Raw genomic sequence first — 19,662 nt, 5'->3', positions numbered from 1 at the left:
TCAGAGGCAGTGTGCAAGGGACGGACGCACTACAAAGTGCAGTGAGGCTGGCGTAGGACATGAGGTGAGATTGTCAGAGAAAACAAGCTAACCTAAGAAGGGTCTCAGGTGCTCCGGGTGAGTGGCAGCCTCATATTTTCAATGTTGGGGTGTTTATTCTAAGGAAAGGAATAGGAATGGATTAAAACTGTGTGAGAGGAGAGGTGGCAGCACCAGGTCAGAGGTGGAGACAGTGGGGGGCATCTGCTCAGTGACCAAGGCGGCGACGATGCCACGAAGGTGGGCAGTTCTGTGAGACACTAAAGAGCCGGAGCTCACAGGCTTGGGACAGAGAAGGAGCACGGGCATGGGCGGGAGGGGTTATGTTGCCCGAGACATCGTCTGGGACTTGGATGGACACATATGGATTCCAGGAGACTGGACGAGGTAAGAATCAAATGGTGCACGAGTTATAATCTGTCCCCAGAGGAAGCTTTCTGGTGGCAGAGAGAGGAGCTGAGCAGCACGCAGGTTTCTGGGAGATGCAGACTGAGAGTTGCTGCCGGGCACAGAGGGGGCCTGAGACGGGTGGGGACTGCGGGGTACGGAATGATAGGCGGTCCGGGAAAGAAAACGGTGCCTCCTGAGACAACAGGCAGACTGGAAAGAGGAACGGACGCCCCCGGTCTCAGTGGTCCCTCACTGCAGCTGGGGAGAGGCTGGGCGTCAGAGGCCTGGGGTCAGGGTGGACCTCCAGCCAGGGGGCCTCCACCCAGGAGGCCCCAAGATTTTGCTCTAGGAGGTCAATGTCTCCTAAGCAACAGCACAAACATTTATGAAAGGAGGCTTTTTATTAGTTTTTGGTATAAGTTAAAATAATGATTGGGCAGGGGAGAAAGGGGGAGCTTATGTGTATATGTGGAGACTGCTTAAAGGAAGCTTCCATGTAACTGAGCAGGCGGCACAGAAACTGGAGCCCTCCCAGCAAAAATCGCATCCAAGCAGATCACAGTCCTTGTGTCTCCCCAAGGAGGTCAGCTTCCCTTCCCTCCTCTCAGCAAATCCCCTGTAAGCATCCACTATGCCCCATGCCTTGTTCCAGATGCAGGGGTCCCACTAAGGGCCAGATCCACACCCCGGAGTGGTTCACCTCTAACAGGGGGACAGATAGTCCTTAGGATTTGTAAGGAAAATAACTGGTACATTAGAAAGTGGTAATGAATTAAGGAACATCAGGGAGGAACACAAACCTTTAGGTGGTCTCAAGATTATTGGTGATTTTTTATTAGTTCATCTTTAAAAATACCCCGTCAAGTTATTGCATACCTCTTCAGTTTTAAATTCACATTTAAAAGAGGAAACTGATGCACTAACATTAAATATGTTTTTATATATAGAGAAAGTCTTTAATCCAGACAAAAATATTCTTTGGAGACTTAAGTCGTAACAGGGAAGTCACGTATTTAATTTAAGAAAGGACTTCCTGGGCATTAGGTTGCAAAACATTAAAAGTATGATGCACAGAGGGATTTGGAAACCTACTTGAGGGTTTCTAGGAAACAGGTAAAAATGGATGTTTTTCTACTACTGTGGGGTAAGCTTCGCAGTTCTGCTTGGAGTTGGGGGAATGGGCATCGTGGCTGCCCAAGGCCAGTCCTGAGCCCGTAAGCCTGTTTGTTAGGCGGTGGGCTCTTCCCAGAAGCCCAGTCAGTGCGGGGCCCCGAGTGGGTGACGCTTCATGGACACCGGCTGTGCCCTTGGTGGGAGGAGATCCTTCAGGCAGCACGTCCTTTTAGGTCATTAAAGTAGGTCCAGCAGGTTGCTAAATGCCTGGCTGCCTGTCTGCTCTCCAGGCCCACCACGCGCACCCCGTGTCCTGGCTTCCCGCTGCACCCCAGAAGCCTTCTGTGAGCTTTGATCCCTCTAACTCTCATCTCCCACGCTTCCTTGTCATCAGGAAGTCTGTCCCCTTCTCACTGCCCCAGGGCTGCTGGACCGGGGGGCCGGGTGGGCAGACTCAGTCAACCATGACCCATTTGGCTTCCTCTGACTTTATTAACGGTGACACCTAATCTTTTCTTCCTGTCCACACAGGTGGTGGTCACTTCTGCCCTGTGTGTCTGGCCTGCTCTGACCCAGACTCCCCTTATCTTTGGGGCACAGGAAATGACTTTACTGGATCCAGGGAATCTTTTAGTAATAAGAACAAAAATTCAAATCAGTGTGCCCAGTAAAAGGAAACTGAGTTCATTCACAGCATCTGCCTCTTCCTTGATACACCAAAAAATCCCCTAGAATTGGATGAGTGACATGAGCAATATCTTCAGATAAAGGAGACACGAATTTGGTGTAGGGCTATGGGAAAATGATAACTACTTGCCCCACCTTCTCCCTGGCTTAGCCACGTGTCTGGAGAATGACTCTTTTCCCCAAGATGGTTGTTTTGCTGAATCTTCCCAATACTATTCCATTGCCTTTATTTTGCAGTTTTTTTTCCTATGCATGCTGTGTGGATTGGAGTCTGTCTCTACTGGCAAACATGTATTCATTCACAGCCATTGACTGAGCTCCTGTTACATAACAAGCACCATTCTAGGTGCTAAAGATACAGTGAAGAACCAAACGCACAAAACTCCTGCCTGCATGGCGCTTATGCTCTGTGGGAGAAACGAGTGAGTGGGGGTAAGCAGCTCTGCCCCGCACCCGGGTGTGGGCAGTCCCAGGGTTCCCGGCCAAACCCTACGTAGCCTCATGTAGTGAAACAGACTGGAATCAGAAGTGAAAACTCTGTAAAACCCCGGGAACAACGCCCTTGTGTCATTGCTACTGTTTCATTCACGGCCCTAGTGCACAGAACTGTAACTCCTGGTGATTTTGATTGGCATTTCCTTGACGGTCAATGACGCGAGCATCTTTTCGTGTGCCTGTTGGCCATCTGTATGTCTTCTCTGGAGAAATGTCTATTCAAGTTCTCTGCCCATATTTTAATTGGGCTGTTTGTCTAATTATTGTTGAATGATATCCAGGTTCTCTTTCAATATATAAAAATGTTTTGCTACCATCAAATGTTTTCAAGCCCTCTTCGTACCGTCTTCTATATGAGCATAAGGGACTCGGAAGTTGGGACAAACAGAGCTTTGGTTCCCTTTCAACCCTGTAATTATGCCTGTGAATCTGTGACTGAAATAATGAGATTATTCAATGAGCCTGATTTTCTAGTTTGCCGTCCTTTGGAATGGCATGCCTGATTCCCCAAAACTGTTTATGAAATTCTCCCCAAGAATTCTGACATTGTCTCTGGCTTGGAAGTAGATTCAGGTGTAAAGGAAAAGGTGGGTGATAAGCCCTGATACTGCTAATTTATTTCTTACCCAAATGAGCTGATTTTCCAACACAGCTCATACAATTCCCAAACTGTACAGAAAATAATTTCCAAACTATAATTTAGAACTATTTGAGCAGTGGCTGAACTGCTAGAAAAAATATACCATCCACCTTTGCCTTAAATCTTTTCTAAATCAGGTCAGTATAAATAGCAGAAAAGAATACAAAGTATAAAACATATCTTTTGTCTTATGTACTAAGGGATTTCTAAAAAATGGCTCATACCTTTGTTTATATTCACTCCCGTGTTTTTGTCACAGAATTCTTGTATCTCATAGCTACACTTTCTCCATCCACAAAGGTGTATTCAGAATTACAATCAGCCATTGCAGCCCTTGAACTTAGGGTGTGTTCTTGGTGTGGAAGCCAGTTTTCTCAAGGGTTGACTCATGCTGCCGTTTTCACAATGGGAGGCTTCAGAGATGTGTTCAGAATGAACGTTCCATAGAAAAAGAATTTCAAATTTTAACAGATCTATTACATACTATCTGACACCCCCCACACCTACCCCACACACACATACATCTTGATAACCATTCTATGATTACTTAGCTCACTGTTACCCACAGGTGACCTTTTTGTTAGCAAAGAGAAAAGCAGCTTTTAGTTTACAAATCTTCTCAAGTCCTGTTTCATAGCTGTTGTTACCAGGTACAGAAAGGCCCGTGAACCAGCAGGCCCTTTGTCAGGACATCTTTGCTTAATCTTTCTGGACCTGGGATCTCCAAGGTGGCCACCTGGTCCTGGCCTCTTCCGGATGCCCACATGGCCCACCTGTCCCTTGCTTCCCTCCAAAGTCTGGGACCACCGCCTACCTCTTCTTCAAAATCCATCTTCCAGGTAAGATGCGTGGTCAGATATGTTTCCTGGGGACAGGGTAAGTACAAGAAACATAACAGCACAGCTGTTATGAAGAACGAGAAAGCTGTCCATGCACCTACGTAAATAGTGTCCAGGATCTACATATAAGATCAGGCAGGTCCAGAATAAGTTGTATGGTCTGCTGGTACAAAGAGGAGTAGCGATCCATACATGCTGATGTGGACATAGAACAGCTCTGGAGGGGCTGAGAGAAGCTAGTGTCAGCTGCCCCGAAGACGGGGGGCCCCCGACACAGGGAAGAAAACATGCTTTACACTTCCTAGTAAGTGAGTTTTAAAAGAAGTAAATCGAAGTGATGCTGGAGCTAGAATCCAGGGGCAGCAGAAGGGAGCTGCGTCGGCAGGCATGTTAAGCATCCTTTATGGGTCACCGCGCAGAATGTCCTTCAGACCCGCTGCCCCAAGGCCGCCCTCCTCGTGAAGCCCCGCCTGCTGGTTCCCCGTCGGGTGGGCCTCTGGGTGACGCTCCCAGTGTCTCCCACCAGGAGTCCCCTCCTCGGGTGAAAAAACTTTGTGTAATGGGAGAAGAGACCACCCTCTTCCCAAGCAGGCCACACGCCGACTTCTGGTACGTAGATTGGATTTGCCAGACTTCTGTGTCCCGCCCCCTCTCTCTGGCTCTCATGCGGAGTGTCCGAGAGGCACCTCCAGGCTGTGTGCATCTGCGGCGTGGTGGGATGGCTTACGAGGACACGTCATTCCCGGCTGTCCCACATGCCTGGGTGTGTTCTGCGGGCGCTGTAGTGGACGATGCTTGTCCACGTCTCTTGGTGCGCACGGGCCTCCCTCTGCGGGGTCTCCACCAGGGAGGTACCCGAGGGTTCCAGGGTGGTGGACACGGCCCAACCGGAGCCCCCTGAAGGTAGGGACCCTGCCTTCGCACACCAGCCTGCCCATCGCCTGGCACACACCTGGTGCTAAGTACCACTCCCCAAGGGGGTTCTGTTTGCACCTCAACCAATTACAGGTACCGAGTTACTGGTCAAGCCTGCTTCTCTGAATACCAAGAAGACAGTCTATTTTTAGGCCAAAAGGAATAGTGTCCAGTACCTTTGATAGGGGAAGATGTACAAGGACAGCAATCTAGCCCGGGGGGGGCTCCCCTCTGTCCCTCCCCCCAACACAAACAATAAGAAACACTCCCGTGGTTTCCCGCTCTGCTGAGCACCGAGTCCCAAGGTTCACTCCCTGAACTCCCTCCCCCTCGCCTGCTCGCTTGCTGTGCACAGACGAATGTTACAGATACGGGAGCAGAAAGTTATACATTTTGCTCCCTTTGCCTTTGTTCGGGGCTCAGACTTTTGGGAGGTCACTCCCCTCTGAGCCCACCGGTGTGAAATAAAGCCTCGACACTCCAAGACCTCCGAGGGCCGCTTGGTTCTTCCGTCAGCGATCCAGTCCAGGTTTTCCAGTATTTTCCATAACACCTTTTGCCCACAGCCTTAGTCAGAGTGGATTAATGTGCTCGTTCCTGCTTAGTGTCCTCAAAACCTATAAATGTCATTGTTGGGCCGCCCCCCTCCACTCCTTCGTCAGACCTGCTTTCCTGCAGGGAGAACTGGGACACCTGAGGGTGCCTGAAACATGAAGGCCCGCTTTCTTTGTGCCGTTCTCCTCTGTCTGGTCCAAATGAACTCAGGTAACTGTCCCGTGCTTCAGTGGAAGGCTGCTCCTGGCTGTCGTGCAGGATCCCACAGAGCACGGGGCAGGTGTGGGGCTGGGGTCTGTGTGCTGGAAGTGGGTGCAGCGGCCCCCGGGGCTCAGCTCCGGACCACCTGTAGCTGCCCAGGGGAGAGTGCTTTAAAAGCTAGATATGAGTTATCAGGGTAACAGCCCAAGACAGAAAGGCATCTTTGCTCTGATACAAGCAGGAAGAATTCCCAGCACAGCCAGAAAAGCTTTCAGAAGGAAATCACAGTCCTAGGATGTCAGACTGGAAGGGGCCAGGGGTCTCGTGGTGGTCTGCTGTGTCCCTACCAACCAGTCACTGAGCTTGTCACACTTAGAGTCGTACCCCTCCAGTCTCACACAGGGCCTGGCTTACAGACGAGAAAACAGGCATGATCGGTTCAACGAATCGCCCAAGGAGAAATAGTTACTGGAAGAATTGAGATGGGACTTGGGCCTCTAGAGCCCTGGGCTGGCTCTCCTGCCTGGTTAGAGGCGAGGCCCGTCCCATCGCTGTCCCCCCAGCCAGGACAGCCAAATGAGATGGGGACACAGTGCAGCTGAGACCTTGCTCAAGGTTGTCTTTTAAACCTTGCAAGACCAACACTGTGGGTATTTTGTGGGGTTTTTGCTTTTATTAAGTCGTGAAAGATGGCATGTGCTGACCCGGCATAAGACCTTTCTTTCAACCATCTCATTCCCAAATAGAAAGCTTTTTAAAAAACCGAGATATAATTGACATATAACATTATATTAGTTTCAGGTGTATAATGTAATGATTCCAATTTTGTATATGTTGCAACAGGATCATAGTAAGTCTAATAAACATCCATCACCACAGAGTTACAATGTTTTTCTTGTGACAAAAAATGCTTTCTTTATGGGTACGTCAGGTGGTCATTCATGCCATGGTGAAGAGGACGGCTTTCTTCCTTTCTGTTGTATATAAAACTGAGAATTGGGCCACAAGCTGAGAATCAGAACGCTTTCCAATTTCGTCAGCCATGAGTCCCATGCTCCTTATTCGCTCTGTCCTGCAAACCCCTTGTGCTTCCCCTGAGGCGTAACTCACACCCACTACCAGGAAGGTCGAGAACCCTCTTATAACATACTAAGAGAGGATAAAATATACACTCCCCTGCAAATATTCTGGGGTGCCGATTATTGTCCCTATTTTAAAGCTAAGGCGCAGAAGCCCAGTTCGACTGGAACTTACCCACCTCGTAACTGGAACTTCACTTTGCAAGAATATAATACACATTTGGAGTTGAGCTGTGGGCTGGGGCCACCCTTTATTCTCTGTGAGACATGAATTCAATACAATTCTGTTCTATTGTATCAACAGGGGATGTTCCACCTGTAATGCGAAATATCATCTGCCTTATGCAACACGGAGCCTGCAGACTTTTCTTCTGCTTTTCTGGTGAGAAAAAAGGTGAAACCTGCTCCAACCCCTGGAATAGGTGCTGTATACCAAACACAGAGGAAGAAAGAAAAGATAAGCCAGAGACCTGAAATGGATGCTTCCGGAAGGCGGGAGGGATGGGGCTGGGGAGAATGGCAGCAGATTGCAGGTACACAATACTTATTGAATGAATCCAGTACCCAGACTGCAGGTCTGAAGAAAGAATTGTCCTAAAAGCTTGTTTACTTTGCCTCTGAAGAATGTATCTCTGAGCAACTAAAATGAAGTAAGGGCTCCTGTTTGTGTAGATTCCTGAGCTCATAACCCGGTGCCCTTTTCTGGGTCCTGTTCAAACATGTTATCCACAGCCTATCTTTGAGCCAGTCATCCAAAGAGTAGTGAGTATCAATTTACAGGTAAGGAATGTAAAAAAAAAAACACAGTAAAAGCGAATGTGCTGATGTATGAAACCACCTGCCAAGCTTTCTCTAGGCTAACAGCTCGATAAGACACCTTGTTTTGGTATTTCTGGTTGAATTCAGTTTGCTCAAGAATAAGCTGTGCTTACTTTAAGAGTCACCTAGAAAATACACCTTTGGGTTCCGGTCTGGATGTAACACCCTGGGCCTCTCCCCAGGCTCTTCTAAACTCATTCCTGCTTTTTATTTTCTATTGTCAGACAGATTGGTGGGGCTGCGGGGAGTGGAACCTCTCTCGGCCACAGGCCTCTCTATGCAGCCCTTTCTCCCCTCCTCCCAGGGCTGGGGACCTGGTACGAACAATATCTGCCTGGGAGGGGGACTAGGGCTCCCCGCTTAAAAGGTGGTTGAGTTGCACATGGTCCTATGAAGCCCCCTGCAAGGTTGCAAGAGGCGCGAAGCCCCCGCGTGCGGACGGTTTCCCCGAGCGGAGGCTCCCCCGCCAGGCGGGCAGCCCGTGCGTACGCGCACTGGCCACCAGAGGGCGCGCTGCCCTCTTCGGCGCCGCACACTATTTTGATTGCTGTGCATTGATTGGGAAGCTGGTCCAATTGGCCGACGAAAGGAGCTGCTGGGAATCTAAGCCCGGCCGGCTGCAAAGCAAGCCTGAATGACCGACACGTCTGCTGGGCCCGGTGGCGGGAAAGAGCCACGGTGACGCAGGGCCCCGGGCGTTTGGGCGCGGTGCTCGGCACTGGGTGCGGTGCGCACACAGGAGGGCATGGCCGAGGGAACCGGAACACCTGTGACGCTTCTCTTCCTGGCGGTCACTGTGCTGTCACAGCAGGAACCTGCAGAAGCACGGGCGGTGGGCAGTGACCAGGCAAACTTACATCCCCCAGCCAGGTGGCCCCAGTGAGTTACATGCACATCATGCCCCAGGCACCACCTGTGGGGGCTGACTCCCTTGTTTGGGAGGGTCCTCGTCCGTCCTCCTAAAGGCACAGGGACCTGCCCACGCCTGCAGGGCTGACAGCCACGGCCCCAGAAGGTCAGGCACCCCGGAGCGCCCTCCGGGGGGGCCCCTCAGCCACCACTCTTCTGAGGGCCTGGCCTCCTGCCACTGTCACCTCCACCCAGCAGGGATGTCCCCTCTCCAGAAGCACGGAGAGGGGCTGTGGTGGACCTCCATGTCCCTCCCCTTCACCCAGGCCCTGCAGACTCCCTAAACCCCCTGCATCAGACCTTTCAGGCACACACAGAATGTTTGACTGACCCTTCTGGAAATCTCCTTAGAGAAGTGCAAGAAAACTGAAGTCCAGTGAATTAGTACTTTCCCTGATTCCAGAAGGAAAGCCCCTTACCTCCCTCCCCCCAGAATCACCAGCGTCTGAGCTGCTGGCCTGGGTCTGCCACTCAAGACATGTTTGCAATTGGAGTTCAAGGTTAGACAGGAAGGAAGAAGGTTTTTCCCAAAAAGTTAAAGATGAGGATGTGGGAATGGATGTTGGTTAACTGGCTGGGGACACCTTTCACGGTGTGCGCGCGCACCCAGTCATCACCGTGTAGCTTAACCTCTCACAGTTCTACCAATTACACCGCCACAAAGCAGGAAAAAGTTTTTTAAAAACCAAACAACACAAAATAGAGAAAACACAATCTAATTACTTAAAAAAGGAGGGAAGAAAGGCAGAGGGGAGGGAGATTTTTTTTGACAACTGGGGCTCGAGAGAGGAACCAGGCAAGCCTTAGGGAAGCCCCTTTGGGCTCAATATGGAGAAAAGTGAAATAATGTTCACTGCAGCGGAAAATTGAATGGGGTTAGAAGCAGCGAGTTTGCCAACACTGCAAGTTTTCACGACGACAGAGGAGGCAGCGTATCTAAGACATGTGTTACATGACTGGGAAGATCCTTTTAAATCTTGAAATTCTGTTACCGTAGATAATGAAGCAAGAAGATGGTCATTTAAGCACGTGAATCAGCTGCCCTAGAAAACATGGCTTTGACCACATCAGTTTGGGTGCTGTTGCCTCGTACAGAGAGAACACCCCCACACCTGCCCTGTGCCCCCTCACTGGTAGTTGAGAATGGGACGGTCAGTCCTGACAAGATAGGGACCCCAGCTTGAGCTCTTCTCTCTGTGGAAGATGAGGGTTGCTTCACCTCTGTTACCTTCTTCCCCATGAACCTTCAATGCGTGTCATTGTGGGGCTTTGTAGCAAGGACTGGTGACACCTGCCTGGCCAGGAGGAAAGGTTCCCCATGAGGAAATTCCCCTGGCAGGAGAGGGTGGCCCTATGACCTGGACATGCTGCTGCCTGTCAGGAAGAGACTTCTGATGTGGAGAGACACCCCACACCCTGACCACTGCATCTCCTCAGGGGCAGAGGCTGAGAGACTGCCCGCCGGGCACAGCATGCATGCAGGCACCACACAGTGGTGGAGATAGCACCCGGTAAGGCAGATCATGACAGACACAGCAGGGCGACAGAGGAAAACAGAGGCAGAGAGCAAGCCAGTGGGCACTGGGCTCCATCCATCGGGCAGGGGAAAGCGACTGGAAAAAGACAGAGCCGTTGGGGGTGGTCATAGCCAGACAGGCCACTCACACAGACCGACATGAAGGAAGAAAGCATCACGGGCTCTCCATGTGGCTTTGTGGGGGGTCTGCAGGCTGCTATCCGGAGCCTGCCCATCTCCCCGGGGAAGAGGCAAATACCAAGATTCAGTAAAGTGAGACCTTCAGTGGGAATGTCAGGGAATTGGGCAAGGCAGCCCGTGACACGGAGCACCCTCATCTTCAAGAAATTCCCGTTCTGAAGAAGTTACAGGGGACTGACTGGGCAGAGATGCAGCTTGCCCCTCTGAAGAGCAGTGCACCCTGTCCCAGCCTTCCCAGGGGTCTCTCCCGGGCAGGGAGCCGTGGTGCTCATAACCACACGAGCAGGGTGGTGGTCCCCTAAGAGTCAGCAAGCGGGAGAGCAACAGGACTTCCGGGACTGAACCCATGGCTCTTTTTATAACATCATCTCACAAGTGGCTTCCAGCACTTCTGTCATCTTCTATTTGCTGGGAACGAGGCCAGCCCCGGACCACGAAAAGGGGATAACACAGCGAGAGCAGGGGCACCGGAGCCCGGTTCAGGGACCTCCTGCACGCCCTCGTCTTGCGAATGTCTGCCTGGGGTCAGCCAGCCAGGGCCCGCTGGCTACATCCAGCGGCTGCCTCTTTTTGTCAATAACGTTTACTGTAACAGAGCCGTGCGCATTCGTTCGCATATTGTTTTTTACTGTGTTTGCTGAGTAGCTGGAAGAGAGGTCATATGACCGGCAATGCCTGAAAGTGTTTATTGTCTAGTCCTTCACAGGAAAGCTTTCCTGGTTTCTGATGTATGCAATCATTAACATATTTTTTCAAAGTACAGATGAGGAAATTGAGCTAGAGGTGCCAAGCCTGTCATTTGATGGCACTTCTTTGGTGCTCCATTACCGTGAATTTCCCAGAGGGCACCCCATGGGGCAGTTACCTGCCAAGCATCCAAGGTGACGCAACTCTGTGGGGGGAGGGAAGGCGTCAGCTCCCTGGACTCCCATTCACCCCCCACCGCAGGCGGCCATTTGGCTTCCCATGGGGAAACCTGGCTGCCAAAACCTTTGACCCAAAGGTGGATTTGGGGCACGGTTATAATGACCTCAAGTACTACGGTGGGTGGTTAGCATCGTCTGTGAGCCTGACGGACTTGGGCACCAAACCTGAATTCCATCCAATTTACTTCCTTTCTTGTAGCCTCTGCTTCCTCATGCTTAAAATCCAGATTGTGATACACAACCTTGTGTCCCCAAAACGCATCAAAGTGTCAATTACAGTGTTGGGTACATTACGGCTCAATGGATGCCGGTCATTGTGTGTAAAACATTGGAAGGTTTCCCCGTTGTATTGCAGCAAGAGCCACTGGGTGTATTACTTCAAGGACCAGTTCTGATTAAATAATAGTGACAGAAGCCTTTTGTTTTAGATGATTTCCTGGGTCCCCACCCCTCCTCGCCTTCTCTCCCCCAGCCCCGGCCCCCCTCCCAGTGGGCTGGCCTGGGGCCTGGGGATGGTTTTGTAGGAACCCCCTACACCTCACAGCTCCCTGAGGATGCCATCAGCAGGCTGAGGGGGGGGGTGCTGGTGGTAGGGGTCTCTGGGGCTGAGCATGAAATACAGCCAAGGAACCTGATCAGAGCAAAGAAGATACACAGAAAGGAAGGTGTCACGTACGCTCCTTCTGCTCAAAATGAAAACATGGCTGTCATATGGGCAGGAGGGCAGTAGGGGAGCCTCATACACATTTTTAATGTTCTTCCTCTCATCCTGCTCTCGCCCTCAGGCCCCAGGGACCAGCCCCAGCTCGGGTGGGTTGATTTCAGGCTCTGGGAAAGGTTGGTTTTAGGCCCTACCTCCCTGCTCAGGCTGCCAGGGCCTGAACTAGCTGGAGCCTGTCTGGAGCTGTCACACCTCTGCCTGGCTCGCTCTCCTTCCCCGGGGTCACCACCTTAATGCTCTGTCCTCATTGGTGCCTCCATCTCCCCTGTCCCTGCCTGACCAGAGCACCACCAGTCTTGCAGGCCTGCTCCCTCCCACACTTCTGCCCCGACTCCTGCTCAAGCTCCTGACCTCTGTTTCTACCCCCCATCGGGCTCCAGCTCTCAAGTGCACCTCTTTATCTCCTCGTCACCACAAGTATAACAGCCCCTGGTTCAGCGTGCAGTCTCCTGAAATCCTCTGACCCACCCTCCCAATCACACTGGCTGAGAATTCTCTGCTGAGGTGTGAATGCGCTCAGATCGGTGTGTTACACACCCCTTGGACCTGATGGTGTTCTGTTTCCTAACTCTTCTGGGGTTATTTCTCTTGTATGATCATCCTTCCTAAATTTCCTAGTTTGAAAATACCTCCACATACACATATGGTGAAAGCAATATGGGATTTGAGTGTCTACTTTCTCATTAAGACACAGACACAAGTGAAGAAGAGAAACAAGAGTCTGTTAAAGGGGAAAAGGAATGTTCACCAACGGTGATGGTGTTGGATGCTGTCCGTGGAGCTGAGTAGCAGCACCCAGCAAAGTGCAACAGCCAGGCGGAAAGAAGCAAGGACAGGTGGATGTCGGCAACATGGCAGCTGTATGGGGACAGAGTGGCCCCTGTTCCCTCTGTTCCCAGGAGCTGAAAACACTCGGTGAGAGAACTACTTTTTAGAGCCCTGTATCTGTCCCTTTCATCTTTCCTTACGGTGCGGTCTCGACCATCTGGGTACTTCCCTGCTCGACAAGGACACCCTCGAGTGATCTAAGCTACAAAGAGAGACACGGAGAATAGCCAAACATTTCTCAAAAGCTGCAGTAATTCAGGAGACCTTTTTCTTTTTCCCCAGCAGGATTCAGCCCGGTGTGCCCACACATGGAAGAATGTGCCCTTCAAGTCCCAGCCGGACGCAGTAGGAATACTGTATGAGGTCATCCGCGCTCCCAGCACTCTGCCCACCCCATCCACCCCAGGAGGTTGCTACAGACAACGGGCTCCTCACTCTCCCGAGAGGGCCCAGGCCCCATGCACTGTCTCGTTCTCTCCTGTTCTTGTGATGTTCTCAGGAGGTACAACAGTGCTCACATGAAGGAAAGTCAAGCAGCGCAATTTGGGGGGATTTGGATGTGTGACCTGAGACCCCTGAAAGGGGCTCTCTGTGAAGGCTTGGTGCAGGATGTGGACAGGGCATCACTCCATTTTATGGCCCTTCCCCAAAGCCCAGCATTTTCTCTGCATCTGCTAGGGTAAAATCCTGAGTGGGTAGAGCATCATCTCTGGCAATGGCGTGGAGTCCAGGCCCCAGGCACCTCTTAGGAAATGTGTGTCGCCATGGAAACATCTCACCTCCACCCCAAGCACAAGGTACTTCCCTCCCTAAAGTAGGTGTCCAGTTTGCTCACAGAACCCGACAGGTGCACCGGGATCCTGAACTCACACTCCTGCACTAACACACCCTGGAAGGGCTGTTATTCGCTCAATGCAGCAGCCGAGTGACGCCCTGGTGCCCCGGGCTCACAATCACACAGTCTGTGGACGAGTATAGCCCACGGGTTGGATTCCTCAATATTTAATAATTAAAAAGGAGGCAGTTATCCCTCTAAACACGGCATCTGTCCACAGTAGGTCCCCTGCACCCTGGACTTCCTTGAAGCCATGAGTAACCAGAGCTCTTAGCTGTGTCTTCTCCGAGCCTCACTGCTGTAGGGAGTGGCACGGACGAGGCGGCGATCAGGCCGCCAGGGTGTCATCCCAGCATTGTTTCCCTCTGATGAAGAAAAATGAGACAACTTGACTCACGAATTTGGCAGTTTTCAGACGATGGTGAAGTGTGAGCTGCCTCCAGCTGAGTTGAGCACGCCACCAGGGATCAAGGGGCATGGGGCGGGGACTGTCCACTTCCTCTCCCTTTCCTCACTGCCTGAAAGCCCATCCAGTTTTATCTCAATTTCAGGCACGCCTGTGAGGCTCAGGGTATGGCTCAGCCTGAGTTCACCCCAGATTCTGGAATGTCCAAGGTGGGCCAGTGTGGCTCCCAGGTGGGCCTCAGACCCTCCCGGGACTTTAGGAAGAAGGCAGAGAGCTTACAGGGGGCACACAGAGGAGACCAGGCAGCTGCCGGCTACGTGCCCTGGGACCACTCCCAGGAGGAGGCGGGACTTTCCCCGATACCTACAACCAGACCCGGGCCACACCTGGCCAAGGCCCCGGAGCCCGGGGCCATCAGGACGGCCGTGGACCCATGTCAAGTTTACTTTACATCATCTTTTAGGCGTGTACCGCCTGGGTGAGGGGCGTGCTCCGTGTGGTTAGAGGCACAGGTCTGAAGCATCGGGAAACACGTCATGCCATCATCACTGGACTATTGCAGGAATTGCCTCCGTCACTGGCTTCCACCTGGGGCCGTGCGCCTGGGACCTTTATAAAGGGAAGAAGTTGGCCTGTCCACCCTGTGCCGGTGAGCCTCGAAGCCTGCCGGCCATGAGGATCTTCTACCTTCTCCTCGTGCTGCCCGTGCTGCTCCTGATGCCCGTGCCAGGTAAGACGGGCTGGGAATGAGATGCTGAGACTAGGAGTCAGAGGCAGGCCCTGCCCGTTCTTCCGAGAACTTCAGACCAAGCAGAGGGGAACAGACACCACCAATTTTTTTTTTCCTGCTGAGGATCACCAAGAACCTTAATGCAGGCCTCCCTTCTTTTCTGATTAAGAGACTAATTAGCTCACAAAAGCCACCTCCTCATGGAAAGACTGTTAACCCTTTAGCCTGACAGGAGGATGCCACAAAGCTGCAGGGGGGATGGGGGGCACCGTGGCGCCACGGGATGCCCCGCGGCTCCGGGCTGAGCGGTAGCCCACAGACACAGAGTTCATTGGTCACTCAGTCCTTCCTAATTCCCTCCTGACTTTATAGAGAAAGGAAAACATAAATAGAATAAAAGAAAGGCCGCAGATCAGCTATTTGAGGAATTCCAAGAGCCTGTACTTACACCCAAGCCTCCCTTAAAGCCTTCTGGTGCTTCTGTTGCAGGTCAGGGAGGACTCATAAGTAGAGTACAAAGGCATTACTGCAGATACAGACATGGCCGCTGCGCCGTGTCCACCTGCCTCCCCAGGGAGGAGCAGATAGGCCACTGCTCCACGCGCGGCCAGAAATGCTGCCGGACGAAGAAGAAAATCTAGCCCCGTGGTGACAGTGCCGCGAAGTGCAAGAAGGCCTCCTTGAAGTGGTGGAAGCAGAATCAAATTAAATATTTCTTTTTCAAAAAAATTAGAAGCTTGATTATTTTTCTAAATTCTGGTTATTTCGTAGTCATTACTGAATAGGCCACGTAGGAAGTGTGAATGAGTCCCGTTTAATTCAAACACGGGGTACCCACAAGGGGACTTGAGCTTCTTTCCAGGGCTGCTTCGGGTTCGTCCCTCCGCCTTAGTTTCACGCCCAGTGAAGGTGGATTCCTGTTCTTCCTGAAATGTTCTCTGTGCTCACGTCCTCCACACCCAGGGCCTCAAGCCAGCAGGGCACGCACCCTGCCTCATGCCCCGTGCCCCAAGGAGGGTGTCACCGCAGTAATCTGCCGTCCTGGGACCTCAGGGGGGGGAGGACCCGGCTCTCCCTTGGGCACCCCGTTTGCCTGTCTCCCATGCCTCTGCTCCGGCTCACCTGGGACCTGGCACATGATGAGGCTTCGAGCTCTACATCTAGTCCCCACCCAAGGGCCATCTCCCAGTCTACGTCCTGCTTGAAGCACAGCGGACTTCCCAAGCAATTATGCTCTGTCCTCTGATTCCCCGCGGAATTCCCGCTTGAGGGCTCCGTGTAGGGATCTTGCTTGGCTTCTGCATCGCATGCGTTTGTGTATTTCCACCCCTCCTATTTGGGTGCATGACCCTTAAGGGCAAGGGCCTCTTCCCCATCATGGCTGGACTGCCCGGCACAGCGCCCTGAGCACAGAGGCACGTCCCGTGATCTGAAGGCCCTGAGGTTTCACTAAGTGTGACGTGGGAGGATTCCAGCAAATGGAGGGGGAGGCCCAGCATCTCCACCCCAGCCCCCAACAAAGGCACCTTGAGGAACAGACCGGAATAGGCTCCTGGTTAGGGGCAGCAGACACCCAGAGGTTAGCGCCTGGCCCACCTCCCATCAGAGAAGGAGCAACCTCTGGGGGCACAGCCCTCCTGCGGGCTTACAGCCAGAGTCAGACCAACAGCCAACAGCAGGCAGTGCAGGATGCAGCTGTGGAGGGAAGGCAGGTGCGTGAGGCCATGTCTCCAGTCTGCTGGGTCGCAGCGACCCTGGGCACATTTTTATTCTGTGATAATTTGCTCACAGTTTAGTGCCTGAGCATGGCAGGCACAATTCCCATGCGCTAGGCCAGGAGGTAACATCCATGCAGAGGGCCAGGGATGGCCCCAAAGACACGCAGACACAGCTCTGGGGGCTGCCTGCACAGAGCCCATCCTTTGTCCTGGGGCTCTGGTGCCACCCCCACTGTCAGCGTCCTCAAGGCCAGTCCGGCGGCCCAGCCCTCGGCCCTGTGCTGCCAGGGCTCTCCAGGGATGCCAGGCTCTGCGCAACCAGCCGCCTGTCCCCCAGCAGGCGGTCCTCCCCGCCAGGGCCTGGGCCTGCAGCCCTGAGCGAACAGCATACCCCATTCCTGCTGGGCAGCACAAGTTCAAAGGAGGAACTGTGAGGATGCCAAGACGGTGGAAGAGAGCATTAAACCAAGCACCAGCCCCTTCTGAGAGCAGGGCCCTGGGGGGCTGTCACAAGCCCGTGAAGCCGGCCCCCCCTACAGAAATGGGACACAATGAAAACTGCTTTTGTGAATTAGCATTGAGGACCTCTGGGCTGAGAAACCTTGCTTGGTAAGGCCTGAGTGGGTCTCTCAGCCCAGGCATGATGATAACCACTTCATGCACAGCCTTGTTCTGCTCGGAGCCTGTGAAAGCCAACTTGTTTAGATTTTACCTGAGCTCAGCCCTTACCTGCATCCTGGAGTAACTGCATCTCTGGTTTTGGTGAGGCACCCCATGCTTTCGCTGGGTGTGCTCTCCTTGCTGAAGCTGGCTAGCATCCTGCCTGTGATGGGCAGAGATCCCCCGGGCTTCATGCCCCGGGGAGCACAGCTAAGGGGTCCTGCTCAGACCCCCCAAGGGAGGGGCACAGCTGCAGCCGGGGATTCCGGGTGGGATACCCACCCAACGCCCTCATGCGACCATGCTGACAGTGCTTACTCCTTCGGAAGTCTTCCCCAGGGATACAGGGGTGACACGCTTCACGGAGATTCTCAGATTTCTGACCAGTTTTGCATGTTCATCTAGAAGGCCTTCACAGATACACTGAGATCCAGGCGGGGCCAAAAGTATGCAGAAAAAAGTACTATAATCTGAAGGAAAAAACAACACAAGCTCAAAAAGCCACCTGTACCCCCGTGTTCACTGCAGCGGTATTTACAACAGCCAAGATGTGGAGGCAACCTGAGTTGGAATGGATAAAGAAAATTGGTGGAAATCAAATATGATACGATAGAATCTTTTTCAGCCTTAAAAAACAAGGAAACCCTGCCTTTTGTGACAACATGGATGAAGCGTGAGGGCATTTTCTAAGTGAAATAAGTCGGACAAAGACTACTACCTTATAACTGCATAATACCACATAAAGCCACATAAATGTGGGACCTAATAAAGCATGGAGCTCATACAGACAGCAGACTGGAGGTTGCCTGAGTTGGGGAAGTTGAGGGGTGGGCCAAATGGGTGAAGGGTCAAAAGGTACAAACTTCTAGATATAAAATAAGTAAGTCCTGGGATGTAATGTGCAGTGTGGTCTATAGTTAATACTGTATGGTATATTTGAAAGTTGCTAAGAGAACAGATACTACAAGTTCTCATCACAAGGAAAGAAATGTAACTATGTGTGGTGATGGAGGTTAACTAGACTTACTGTGATGTCATTTCACAATATACACAAATATTGAACCATTATGTGGTACACCTGAAGCTAATATAATTTTATGTATCAATTATATCTCAATTACAGAAACAAGTTTTTAAAATGCTATTGGTGGTTCTCTGGAGTTGGAAAATGATGGCAGGAGAAATTCACCCTCTTCTATGGGTGAATTTTTAAGTGACAATGTGTTACTTTTAAAATAATTTTAAGCAGTAGGAGTTGGGATATCAAATTGAGAAGGATGGAAACTACTAATTTACACAACTTCTTCAACTTCCTTAACTTCAAAACCTTACCACAGTGTGGTATTTCCCTCAGAATGCTTCCTCAGAAACATAGAGACCTAACTCATGACCTAATTCAATGGGTGAATCTAGATTGAAAATGGATTGGAATAGACTCGACAGCTATAAAGCCACGCTTGGAACGATTGGGGAAATGTGACTACTGATTACATATTCAGTGATGTTTACTTGAATTACTGTCATCTTTAAATGTATGTAAGTGGTATTGTGATTTATGAGGGATTTTTCCTTAAGAATAAGGATGTTTGCCCTTTCCTTTCAAAAGAGGAGAGGAATGCAGCAAAAGAAAAAAATAGTTAGCTAATTTAGGCAGTGCGTATGAAGGCTTTGTTTCAAATTCAGTTTTTCCACAGGCTCATGTGGCCTGGAAGAAACAGGTGGCCAGAACCGAATGCACATGCCCTCCCAAGGAAGCCTGCCAGCCACACACAACAACAAAGTCACAAGGACGCAGCCCGCAGTGACTCTCCCAGGAACCTGGAACAGGCCTCCCTTCCGGGCCGGAGGGGGTGCCCCGCCCGCTGTGTCACTCCCCAGCACGCCTTCCTCCTGTGGGCCTGGGCGCCCCTCCCCAGGAGCACAGCCTGATGCTTCTTTTCAAAAACCCCTCTGTCCTGCTCGAAGCACGGACCCTCCCAAGGTGACCTTTTACATGGAGAGTGACTGGATCCTGCTTCTTCCTGTGGTGTTCACTGGAGCACTTATCACAGTTGCCCCTGCATTATATATAGGTTTTTGCCTGCCAGTGCACAGTTTATTTAATAGCTATTCAAATCTGCCCCCAAATAGACCAATAATATATCTGCATCCCTATATAGACAGAGATATAGACCTAAAATTATGTTTAATCTGTCAGTAGACAAATATATAAATAGATGTCTGTCTCTCTGAAATGCCACATTGGGATGTTGGTTAATTTGAGACTTTTCACAGGAAGTGCCCCCCACCCCCACTGATAATGCCGGGAGGAGCCCTTTGTGCTGCAAAGCCCCCCTTGTGCTGTGCAAGTCCGCCACAGCCCCCAGGGACGCTGGGTGTGAGCAAGCCCTGTTCATCCCCGGGAGCCGGAGGGACCCAGGAGGGTTGCATTAGACAGAAC

General features: G+C 51.6%; 3 protein-coding genes across 4 annotated transcripts in view; 2 read left to right on the top strand and 1 right to left on the bottom strand.

Annotated features, from left to right (window-relative positions):
• The window catches only part of LOC118918920 (uncharacterized), a 127,621-nt gene that overhangs the window by 57,318 nt on the left and 50,641 nt on the right, over positions 1–19,662 (bottom strand). The window lies entirely within an intron of this gene.
• On the top strand, positions 5,736–7,461 carry LOC118918921 (sperm-associated antigen 11A-like). The gene is made up of 2 exons (XM_036898248.2): positions 5,736–5,883; positions 7,258–7,461. Exons 1-2 carry the CDS (start codon positions 5,829–5,831, stop codon positions 7,425–7,427), a joined length of 225 nt encoding a protein of 74 aa, XP_036754143.1. The 5' UTR covers positions 5,736–5,828; the 3' UTR covers positions 7,428–7,461.
• Positions 14,689–15,573, top strand: LOC118918923 (beta-defensin 103A-like). Its single transcript, XM_036898252.2, has 2 exons — positions 14,689–14,844; positions 15,334–15,573. The coding sequence occupies exons 1-2, from the start codon at positions 14,787–14,789 to the stop codon at positions 15,483–15,485; spliced, it is 210 nt and encodes a 69-aa protein (XP_036754147.2). The 5' UTR covers positions 14,689–14,786; the 3' UTR covers positions 15,486–15,573.

The sequence above is a fragment of the Manis pentadactyla genome, chromosome 7 (genome assembly GCF_030020395.1).
Source record: "Manis pentadactyla isolate mManPen7 chromosome 7, mManPen7.hap1, whole genome shotgun sequence".
In the NCBI taxonomy this organism is placed as follows: Eukaryota; Metazoa; Chordata; class Mammalia; order Pholidota; family Manidae; genus Manis; species Manis pentadactyla.
The sequence above is the reverse complement of the archived record's forward strand: the minus strand, read 5'-3'. Positions and strand labels throughout refer to the sequence as shown.